The sequence below is a fragment of the Aythya marila genome (assembly GCF_965140915.1).
Source record: "Aythya marila genome assembly, chromosome: 11".
In the NCBI taxonomy this organism is placed as follows: Eukaryota; Metazoa; Chordata; class Aves; order Anseriformes; family Anatidae; genus Aythya; species Aythya marila.
Genome location: NC_139052.1, coordinates 18,345,494 through 18,357,703, shown reverse-complemented (window position 1 = coordinate 18,357,703; position 12,210 = coordinate 18,345,494). Strand labels below are relative to the sequence as shown.

General features: G+C 44.3%; 1 protein-coding gene across 1 annotated transcript in view; it reads left to right on the top strand.

Annotated features, from left to right (window-relative positions):
- ADAMTS17 (ADAM metallopeptidase with thrombospondin type 1 motif 17) overlaps positions 1 to 12,210 on the top strand; it is a 168,475-nt gene that overhangs the window by 93,856 nt on the left and 62,409 nt on the right. The window contains exons 11-14 of the mRNA XM_082769551.1: positions 3,205 to 3,306; positions 4,972 to 5,117; positions 8,557 to 8,723; positions 9,007 to 9,134. Coding sequence (XP_082625677.1) covers positions 3,205 to 3,306; positions 4,972 to 5,117; positions 8,557 to 8,723; positions 9,007 to 9,134 — 543 coding nt within the window. The remainder of the gene's footprint in view (positions 1 to 3,204; positions 3,307 to 4,971; positions 5,118 to 8,556; positions 8,724 to 9,006; positions 9,135 to 12,210) is intronic.

Sequence of the window (12,210 nt, the reverse complement as noted above, 5' to 3'; positions counted from 1 at the left end):
TTTATTGAAATACTACATTTCAACAACCATCTCACTTTTTTTTTTTTCTCCCCTCTTGGAAATAATTCAAGCCGGGAGTTGATCCAAAGATGACCTTTCCCCACAGACAGTTTCAACAAATCAATATTTTTCCAGAGAAGAGTATCTCTCATTGGAAAATCCTATCTGGCATTTCGTGGATGCTGTAGGGAGGACTTTGCAGGCAGAGACCTGCCTTCTAAAAGCTGGTTGCTGAATGTACAATTAGCAATAATACCGCTCTTTTGATGGCTTCTTCTATATCAATGAAAGCTCTGCACTGACATTCATATACAAGCAGCTTTCTTTCAAGTCGTGCCATTTCTTACTTTGATATTTCCCCACAAAGCTGGCTATTTAATTATTAAAACGTCAGTCACTGCAACTGGTTAGCTAGAGGACTGTTTAATGGGGATTTTTGTTTGGGTTTGTATTGTAGCTGAAGAGGATATATGATCTCTTTTGAAACGAGCTATTAACATGATAAAACATCTTGGGAATATACAATACCAAGGCTGATGGTTTAATCTTCGCTGGGGTATCTGAAAGCTGTATTAAATACAGGGGACTGCACTAACGAGCACTCGAGCTTTGTAGTGGTATGGCACTAGAACACAGAGCTGAATCGCAGTTACCAGATTTTTCTGTAACTGTTTCCTGAAATATGCTTTGCATTTAGGATCCGGAATCAAACACAGGGATACTATAAAAATCCTGCGTTTTTCATACCTCAAAGATGGGAATTTTCAGAAAGGTTGGTATCAGTCAGAGAGCATTTTCTTATATTTTTATGTGTATGTATACACAAACATACATACATATATACGCACACACCCGTACAAGTGAATGTTTGCCCCAGCTGCGTTTACAGGCTGCTCTCAGCTCTGTCCTTGTGGTACAGACACACCTGTTTGAGGTTAGCTGTGCCCGTTGCTTCCCCCAGGCAAGGGCCCATACCTGGGCATGTTAGCTGAGTTTAGCACCTTCCACATTCTTGTGGACTGAGGAAGAATTCTGTTTGGCAACCAGAGTTGTACAGAAAGCCACTTTATTTTTATGACTTTCTGTTTCCACCACCCCTCTTCCTCCTCCCTTTTTTGTATCAAAGAGGAGAATTTAACCCTAATTTACATGCAGCTTAAGATCCAGGGACTCGAGGCTGAAGATTAGCAGATGCTGGCCTTGCATAAGGCACAGATAGCTGACAGTGGTGCTCATATGTGTCTAGAACAACTTCCTAGGCATGTGGGGACTTTCACTACATCTTCAGCCAGCAAGTCCTCCTGACAGAAAACAGAAGCAGCAAGTTTCCTTCCGTTACAACAGACGCAAGTGTGTTGTAGCTTTGCATCTAGGAAAACAAGCATCCTCTCCGAGCTGGAAGTTTGGCATTTTGGGAAAAAGCTTTCTCAGTTTAAAGAGTTTACTGCTGAGATCGGTCATGTTTCTGTAACGCTTGACAGTAAATAGATGTCCTTCTTGGTTTTAATGCTCTCCAGGGGAGGAGAGGTTTTGAGAACCTGGGAGCTGTGGTGTGGATCAACTGATTTCTCACTTTGTTCTGAAATCTCTGGCTTGTCAAGTCTTCTGCCTCAGCATACCTAGCTGTAAAACAGCATGTGATGTCCTCGTGGCTAATGGGTGCTTAAGTGCTTTCAGAGCTGTGGGTAAACCGCTAATTAGTCACAGTCATTTAGTCAGAGTGACGTCTGATATTTTCTCATGTGCTATATTAGCTTGGGAAAAATGTCTTGAAAATTCATTGATTTAGGTTTCCCTGGTGTATTTGCTGTTGTTTGTTTGCTTGATGATAGCTCTCTGTGTTGTGGTTGGTACAGATGTTTCTGAATTGTGCTGTCTGCTTCTAGTTGTTGTGAACGTTCTTTTGGTTTAAATAGTGCAAAAGCCTCTTTCCAGAAAAACATAGAACTAAAACAGGGTGCAGATAACTGCTGTGAGAACTATTTTGTTTAGCATGTTCTACATCATCACTCTTGGTGTTGGGATTTCTCTCATCTGCACCCTCTGCCGTACAGATCCCTTTTATGCAGACACACCAACACGCGTGTACACGAAGCACACATGCACCCACAGTCTCAAACATTACGTTGTGAAAGAGCCGTAAGGTTGAGGCGTGTTGACTCAACTGTTTAATGAGGTGCAATAAATCTTGACAAGACCAGCTGGCACTAGAGTCAGGCTTCTCATCTTTTTACCATTACATTGAAACGTGAACAATAGTGGAAAGAAATGTAACTCGTCTTTTTCTGTTTTTGGTACTCAGATCTGTAGCACTGTATTGAAATCATCCACTCCCATGGAATGCTAAGCATGGTGGGTGCTATGGAAAATGTTAACAACGTAAAGGCCCTTTCTCCTGGTTCTTTTTCTCAAATTCTGAAAACGTTATTGCCCTGACAGATCACGCAAATGTGGTCAGCATTAATATCCTGCTAACACACATGGGCTGAGCAGAGCAGCAGTGTTGAGTAATGGTAGGATGAACACATTTCAGGTCTGGTAGCAAGACATGCGGAACCTCGTGCTGCTCTTGCCCTCGCCTCTGACTTTTCACCTTCTCTAGCACATCGGATTCTAGCAGCTACTTCTCACCACCAAACCCTTCCTGACTTTCTCCCTGTCTGCTTATAGCTTATCACCAAGCTCCTCTGCTGCATGGTACACCACGAAATCCTTTCTTCTTTCTCCTTCCTCCTTCAGATCTTCTTTGCCCAGGGGTCAGTGCTGGCTGATTATAGCAACCACCAGGACAAACAGGGCTGACTGGGCTTTACCATGCTTAGTTGCTTGAGTACCTCTAAAAAAGAATACAAGTAATTAAGAAGCTCAGACACCCAGACATGTGGCATGGCTCCAAAGCTCTCATTGTGTCCTCCCAGCTTCCTTTTTAATGGACCAGATTTATTCTAGTGAAAAAGAAATCTCTTTAAATAATGTACTTCTCGTTTAGGGTGGTTTTTGTTTCTGACAATGGCATCCGTCAACCTCTTTTATGTTCCCAGCCCCAACACTTCATGACAATTTATCCTTAAAAATAATTGCTCCCAAACTAACTAGAGGCCTCTGGATTCACATGAGAGAGACGGCCTAAGCTTTGCAGTGTATCCCATAATGATAACTGACATCCAGAAGTAATAATTGCACCTCATTGCTTTGTGATTGCAGCATTTGATGTGTGCTGGGCTTTGGTGCCTGGTGGAAGGAGATACATCCTGTAAAACAAAGTTGGATCCCCCCCTGGATGGCACTGAATGTGGCGCAGACAAGGTAATCAAAAGACTCAGCAGCAGTGAGTTTGTTTTTCTCCAGCATTGTCACTGGAATAATGTTTCCAAGATGTTCGCTATTTACCATGAACCCATATTTTATACAAATTCTGTTACAGAAACTGCTCAATTAACAGCTGGATTGGGTTAGGGCGTTCTGATTTTCTGTTAGGTGTATTCCAGTAGCCTCCAGAAACCTCAGCAGTGAAGCTCTTGTGGTCAGGGCCCTACATAAACACTTCAGGAAAACCCCATGCCTCACCCTGCTAACTGCACTGAGCACCCTGTGAGCCACACGAGGTGGTAGCCCACTCCTGGCAGCTCTGCTCATTGCTGCAGGTGGTGTTTCAAGAGTGAGGTGTGTTTTTTTTCAGTACAAGCTAAGGTAGTAGTGTTCTTGGCTGTATTTGAGATAGGAAGTATGGAGAGCATTTAGGTTGGCATTTGGGGAGTGGAGGCAAATGGGGAAAGAACAAGAGGCTACTTAAAAACTTCACAGTTTCTAAAAGGAGCTCAAAATATGTTGAGCTCACATTCTGTGATGTTCAGTTATTTTGAAGTATTATTTGCTGTACTGTGTGTATGCCTAGATGACTAAGGCATATACGGACTCCTGGTCAATGGAGAAAACGGGTACAAAAACCACAAAATAAGCTCTCAGGTTAGCTGATCTCCCTCCAGTGAACTTCATCGTTCAGTTAGCTAACTTCAGTGCTGTAAGGGTCTGTGTTGCTGAGACTCAACTGCTACCTCCCAGCTGTGCTAACAGAAGTTGGCTTAAGTGATCATGTTTAACCTCTGCGATGGGCTGTGCTAGGTGGTACGTGGTTCGTAAATGTGCGTGGTTCCTTTTCCCACCATGGCTGATAACCCCTTAAGCTACAAAGGGACTCGACTGGTTTGATAACCGCCAGTCTCCCTGCTAGTTTGGGATTCTGGTATTTATTGTGTGGTACAGTGTTGGGGGAGGTAAGAAAGAGAAAACCTTAAAAGCTTGTTGCTAAAATCAAAGATCAGAGACCTTTTCTTTGCTTGCAAATGGAAGATAAACAGTGAGAAGAAAAGCTATGTTCTGGAAAGCATGACAAGGAAATTGAGACAAAATGTTTTTACATATATGTTTTTCTAACCACAGGAGTCCAGTGATTTGTTCGTCAGAATGCTTTGCAGTTGCTTACTGTATCATATCCTGGACAGAGCAAGAGAATGGGCTGAGTTTGCTGCTTGGTCAGGAGCCAGTGCAGCCTATTAGAATCAAAGTTTTTTTGGGGCCTTAGCCAAGCTAGGGTCAAAATACCTCAATGATTTTGTAGATAGCAGGAATGTTGCTGATGAAGACATTGCTTTGGGGTATGAGCTCTTGAACTCAGGTTCTGTGAAGAGTGTAACTCTAAGTCTTAGAATTTAGATAATTACCTGCATTACAAACGAAGGGGCTCATTTCTGTGATTTATTTTTTAATGACAGAGTTCCCTTCAGGGTTTGATTGAGGGTGACATTTAATTTCTCTGTTTCTCCTCCTCCATCTCACAGAAGCCTTGAACTTCCAGAAACTTCAACATGGGTCTTTGTAGTCTCTAAGACATCCTTTTAAGTCTACCAGTACAGGATTGTTTTGCTAGATCAGGGCTTCCTTCCAGCCTGTGCTAACGCAATTGCATTTCAGTGGTGCCGAGCTGGGGAGTGTGTCAGTAAAACTCCCATCCCTGAGCACGTTGATGGAGACTGGAGCATGTGGAGTCAGTGGAGCATGTGCAGCCGGACGTGTGGCACAGGAGTGCGATTCAGACAGCGGAAATGCGACAACCCCCCGTAAGTCTTCACATCATGCTGATTTCTTTTTGCATGTAGCATTTAGGCAAGCCTTGCTGCAAGAGTTCAGTGAAGAAATGAGCAGCAGAGCTGCCTGGGGGACACGAGACCTGGTGTTACCAGCAAGGACCAGGTCAGAATCCAGGAGTGACTTCGGAGCCAAGCATGTGCTGTGGCAGTGGCTTGAAGGGTTCCTATTGGAAGTGGCCCATTGCAATGATTCAGATATAGATACAGTTGAATTAAAGACCTGGGAGTTGGCAGAGGAATGATGCTGTGTTTTCTCTTCTGCACTGCAGTGGATGAGAAAGGGTAACCTGGATCTGCAAAGCAAACTGCCAATACATCTTAGGGATCAGTTTTGCAGGCAGTGCTGGCTTCATCTATGTCTGACAGTGGTCATAGTGACCTGTAGTTGTGTTGGTAAAGCACCCTGAGATATTCTGTACACCAGGATGTGCTGCATATGAAAAGTGTTCTCTACACAGAGTGGACCCTGCCTGGCTCCTGCTTGGGCTTGGCTTTTTTCAGATTCAAGAAGAAATGTACGTGATGTTATCTCCCATGTGCCATCCTTCCTCCACCTAGTTGGTTGTGGCATGCCTGGAAGTCTTCTTAGGAGAGGCCTGAGCAGGTCACCTCTGTGACCATTTAAACAGCCACCTCTGAGTGTGTTATAGCTTCTGAGATGAATGAGAGCACTCACAATCTTGAACAACCCTCCAAGTTGTGCATCTCCAAATTTATTTATATTTTAAGGTTTTCTTCACAGATGAAGCACAGGAAACATCTTTTACATAGGGTTGAGATTCTGGCTAGCACCACAGTCACTTTGAAGACATGCCCAGGTGATGGGTAGGCACCCACTGGCTGCTGCTGAACTATATTCACATAGAAGGGATACTTTTGTTTATTCCTATCCTGAAGGCTGAACTGCAACTGTATGTCTGCAGTGTCCAGGCTTAATTTTTGCCAAATTTTACAATTGAAAATTTGAACAAGGGGCTGAGCTGCTTTCTTTGCTGTCAGCTACAAAAAGTCTCTTTAACCACAGCACTGACCGAACCTAAATCCATTCATCATCGTTCCTTAAATTACAGGAAATGCTCCGTCCAAGATTGCACACTGATTTTAAAATTCTCTTGCTCATATACATTCTTGGCTGGGGATACACACGTGATCTTCTTTTGCTTCATATTCCTGGCGTCAGGCCACTTCTTCTGCAGCTGGTTTATTCACTGTCCAAAAGTATTGGCTAAGGGATTTATCTTTTCGTTTATGTGTATTTGGTCTTGGGATTTTTTTCTCTTCTGGAATCTGTACTCCTGCCAGCTGACTTTTGAGCCTGTGGGACTATCAGTATTTTTAAACCAGTTGCTTCACTGTTTGATTTGGTTTTTCCTCTCTGTAATTTCTATGAGTACTTGCATGCCTTGCCTCCAACTGGTTGTAAGGCAGTGTGTCGTTGGCCGCTTTGCACGTGCAGACTTCCGAGCTGTGCTGCCTTGTGTTCTGGTCTAGGCTATGGGCTATTGTCATGCAGTGGGATCGAAGGAAAAAACAACCATTTACACAGAACATGAGAATGAGATCCTCACCCCTTCCCCCATCCTCTCTTGTCACGTAAAAGCCAACGTGCAATAAAGGCGCTTTGATTTCTTCAGTCCCTTTAGTGGGTGGAATCTCTTAGCAGAAATAGGGTGGAATGCTAGAAGATGGCTGTGAAGGTGCCTACCAGGAAATCTCGCAGTCTCTCTTCCAGGGGTGTATCAGGATGGGTTTGAATTACACTGTTTGTGGGAAACCCCAGGCAGTGCTACAGCCTGTACTACACAGATCTAGAGGCCTTTATTTTTACTGATGACCATTGCCAATAATACGAGCTGCTGGCTTCCAGTCTGCGTTGGCAAACTCATAGAAAGTCCTTCACGAGTTAATGACATCTGAAGATGATCTGATCTCATTAAAATCAGAACAACTGCTGATGAAAGCACAGTGAGCAGTAGTCCTGCTGTGTCTTCTGCTTCACAGTATCAGGTTGATACTGTGCTCTCCAGAGAGCACTCTGTTACTCTTTGGGTATCCTCCAAGATTTTTGCACATCTGCTGCCTTGCATGCCTCTGTGGCAGAGGAGAGGTGTTAGCAGTGCAACCGGGTGTTTGTGCAGGCTGCTCCTTTGGTGACTCTCTGTGGTGTTATGACATCATGTAGGGTTATTCTGGTTTAGCTTTAGTTTTGTTTATGAAGAAACAAAATAGAGGCATTTGTTAAGAGTTTGAGTTTTCCTCCTTAATGCTGATGCAGAATCCGTGGCCTTGCCTGCATGCTTGGAAACCAGTATGTGAAATGGCATGGTTGTCATGGATGGAGGTTATCTGCTGCACAGATTTGTTTCTGGACATCCTCCTGGTGGAACAGCTCATAGCTACGTCTGGGTTATTTCGGTTTCAAGGTGCTGAAAACAGAACTTTAGAGGACGTGCTGAAGAGACGTTTGCTGTGTTGCCATTGTTATGGGTGTTTGAGGCAGGGAGCAAAGCAAATGGTGGGAAGAAAAAGGAGAAATATTCCAAGTTGCCTGCCTCTGCCTTGTGTGTTTAGTGTGATCCTGGGCACAGTAACGTAACCGTGGTGCCTCTAGGTTCCCCATTAAGAATATAAATACTTTACTTTGGCATTTGTGTTGGAATCACAAATTATCTTCTGAACTGTCTCATTGTACAAATATAATGATTACTTAGACTTTACATGTCATGTTCAGTGTACCTTCCAAAGCCTGACTGTCACAAATCACCATCGCTTAAGAAACCTGTTCCGAGTCACCATGAAAAAGTTAGAAATCGGACCTCATATTGTGACAGTCCTCACAGTTTGAGAGTGTCTTGCTCGAAGTCCTGTTCTGAAACTGCTGGTGAATACAAACACACATATACTTACACCCATTTTCTCTGCTTTTTCTCAGCCATTTGCCTGCTCCATCAGAAAATGGGTTAGGACAGGAATGGACTGCTGCTGAAGTTGAAATTTAGGTCAGCAGTGTAACATCAGTCACATCCTTTTTTTTGTGACCAGAACACAGTTAAATATTCTGTATCTGTCAAGAAGGCTGCTTAGTGGATGGATTACCTCTTAGCAGAAGTGTACAATGTGCAGTCAGCCACCTATTTATTGATCTGTGTGTGGGACACTACAAAAGAACATGCTTCTGAAACACTCCAGAGCATCTGCTCTAATAAGCCAATTATAGATCCAGCATGGAATTCGGATAAGTTTTTGTCAGAGTCAGTGAGAGCAAGATTTGCCCTCCAGCAAGGAATGTCTGAGAGGAAGGATCCTTCCTGCTATTTCAGTACTGCCTTGGACAGGAACAATTAAGTGAAGGGGTGCCTGTGAGTAGCTACGCTGTTCTGCTGACCTTGGTTTGTCTTTTGTGTGATAGCCCGGGGCCAGGCGGGAAGAACTGCCGTGGAGCCAGCGTGGAGCACACCGTGTGTGAGAACTTGCCCTGCCCCAAAGGTGTGCCGAGCTTCAGGGACCAGCAGTGCCAGGCCCACGACAGATACACCAACAAGAAGAAAAGCCTCCTGACAGCTGTCATCATTGATGGTAATTTTTTTTTTCAGCTACCTCTGTAATTCCTTGCTGTTTTTTTTCTCTGCAGCTTTTTAACCCATCATAATTTCATCCACAAGATCCCTGGTTGTCTGTGGGAACACTGCAGAATGTTTCCATTAGCTGCATCTGAAAGATGGATTACAGTAACGTGTTCTTATTGCTTCCATGCTGCTCCTCCAGCCTTCTTAACAGAATTACATTGCTTGATCACCTTTGCCTCAAAAACTTGTTTGTGCTGCTCCTAAGGTCAGTTGCTTTGTATTTCTTTCTCCAGATAAGCCATGTGAGCTCTTCTGTTCTCCACTGGGGAAGGATTCTCCTGTGCTGGTGGCAGACAGAGTCCTTGATGGTACTCCGTGTGGGCCTTACGAGACCGACCTCTGTGTACATGGCAAGTGCCAGGTGGAGTAACTTTCTCTTGTTTTACTCCTAGTGTTATGTCTGACCCGGGGTAGCTATGTATGTCCTAGAAGACGAGGCATCGGTGTGGGTGGCTGGGCAGCTGTCTCTGAGGTGAGAGGGTGACCCTGTTTTATAGGATCCATTGCAAGTGCTCCACAGCCCCGTGTCTTGGTCTGAGAATTATGAGAAATGCCCAAGGAAGGAAATGGTTTCTGAACAGCTGGGAATGTCCAGCGATCACATTTGCTTGTGTGTAGTCATCAAAAGGCTTGGGTGGGAAGGGACTTCGGTGAGGGAGGCAGATGGGAGTGGAAATCTGCTTACCCGCTCCATTTTGGCTACTAGAAGAGTCACTGAAAAAATGTTGATGCTGCAAACTGAAATATGAATTATTAGCCTGCTATATGTGTTTTCAGCTCTATCTGGGGCCTATCTAGAAATACTGAGGAAGCTTTTTGACGCCATTTGCTTGGCTCTTGGAGCTGCATAAACCTGTATCTTCCCTGTGCACCGTCCATTCGTGTGATTTTGAACTATATTACTAGATAATGCGAGGGGGAGTTTCTAACCTTTGGGCCCACCAAAACTGTTTGAAAGGCCCATTTTCCTGCAGTAAGAAAAAGGTTCCCTTCTTCCTACAAAACAGCTTATAAAGCTTCAAGCAGCAGACAGTACAGGCTTAGAGGAAGGTATCCAGCAACCCAGAGCACAACCCAAGACAGTTTTCTTTTGCCTTGTCTGCATTGTCTTGTGCTCAGGTCGCAGGGAGAGCAAATGACAAAAGGACATGGGATAGGCTTCCTTCTGCTCTCCTTCAGGAGCCGTTTGTCCCTTGCCAAACCCGGCGGATGCTCATTTCCTTCTGTCTCTGGTCAGACAAGTTGGGAGTGGAAACAAAGAGGACTCTGTCCAAAAGTCTTCAGATGTTCTTTCCTTTTCCTGGAGTGAAGGAGTGATGACCTATAACCATTGCACTGGTGGTTATTAATCTTTAGCCAGTTTATGTATGGAACTACGATGAGGTGTGGGCAATCTTTGCATACAGCTCTTCATGGTTTGCTGGGCAGAGAGGCAGTTCATGCTGCAGCGTGTTGAACGATTGGGAAGGCCATCTCTTAGAGCTGCTTTTAGATGCCTTGAAAATGTAGTGGAAATGCATAGACCCATACTAACGGGAGGTGGAGGGTTCGGGGGAGGGATGGAAGAGCTGGTGGTGTTTATTTAAAGCTCAAAAATGGCAAGCAGTCATTCAGATCGGATGCTTCTACCAATGAGTAGCAGCTGGATTCCAGTCACTTGTTGCGGACCCTATGGCAGGGCAGTTTCTCCTCTCTCCTAATCATGTAACATGTTCAGAGTTTGCTGCACACACAGTAGGGATGTGAAAGACAGTTCACCAGTCTAGTACAGCCTTGCCAGTGCTGGATTCTTCATGCCAGTTCTTCCTCCCAAGTGTTATCCTTGTCTAGATTTTTATCCCGTGCTAGGAGTTTGCCTTTACACCATTAACCAGCCCGCTGACCCAGCAGAACAGCTTTCCAGCACTGCCCTTTCCTTCCACTAACTCCACTGGAGATACGCTGGGTTGCCCTGGGGGCACAAGGCACACCAAATGTGGCGTTACTTCTGCTTTCTGTGAGCAGTGAGTAAGAACTAGCAGTCTTTTTTTTTGCTTTGAGCCTTCCCAGCAGGAAGATGGATGATCACTGTATTAACACGGGTATAAGGGAGGCTTTGGGGACATAATGCAGTTTTACTAATTGTAACGTGACAGGATAAGTGTAAAAGCTTTATCTGGATTGAATTTTGCACTGCTGCAAGAGACTTCCCGCTGCTTCCTGCCAAATAGCTGCTGAAGAGGCATGTTTAATTCAGCCCTTCTGATTTATTCAGATGAAGAATCTGAACAGCAAGTTGCAGGGGAGCCAGCACGGGTCTGATTCTTTATGTGCTCTTTAATAAAACGTGCCTTGCACGGAGCCAGGTTCATGGTGCATCCCGAGTTACTTAATTTTTTCCCAGTTTTCAGCTGTATCTAAAAAAAAAAACGAAAAACCCATTAATAACCTTTTATAGTAAGGCCAGCTGTGCACCTCCAGCTGTGTGCCATTGACCATTACGCTGGGCTGGCCAGCTTTCCTGCTCCAAACATTCAGATCAGCCACAAATGGTAAATCAGACATCATGGCAATGCACATTTTCTTCTTCCAGTGAGCAGCAGTAGCCAGCTCCCCTCCAAATGAAAACCTTTATGAGCCCAGAGCTTTGGAGGTACACCATGAAAAGCAAATTGTGCTCTAACTTGGGGGCAACTGCCTTTAACTGTGCAGAGAGGTGATGACAGCTGCAGAACATTCAGTCCATTTGCATCTGGCTGGGAGAAAAGGCAAAATGATCAATTCAAGCCGAGCAGATTTGAAAGCCTTCTGAAGTCATTTATAACGCTCTTCTGCCTCTTATGCGATCTGGTGCTGAGAATCCCTGTGTGTGACTGCGCACCCCATTTGCCATAGATGCTTGTCAAACTAGCTGTGTGTTAAATGAATTTAATTGACATACTTATTTAATTACTCTTCTTCTCGTTTCTTTACCCAGTGTAGACAAAGCCTTGCAACAAGCATTGCAGGGGGGCTGGAGAAGAGAATAAGTGCTGAAATCACAGGGTGGTATTACTGTTATTTATTTTCTTGTGTAATCCTTTCAGTTAAAGGCTCTCAAAGGCAGGAATGACACACTGCCAGTGTGACAGATGTATTAGCAGTATCCATTGCCTGCGAACATCTAGTCCAGGAAATGTAATAGCTCTTTTCCCTTCAGCAGCATATGCTCCTAAATGAAACTCATGCCTTGTTGTTGGAAAAATGAATGTAGATGAACACGGCAAAGACAAACTGTTCTTGCAAGGAGAGGAGGGTTTTGAGAAGGGAGGCAGGAACAAATTCTTTGCAGCCTCAACATACCCTAACAGCAGTTGGGCACTGAAGAGTCTTTTTTTCATTGCATGTTGTGAACTTTTTACGGTTTCCCTTTAAAGCCATGAGCTGAAATCCATTCTAACAACTGTGAATGAAGCTTT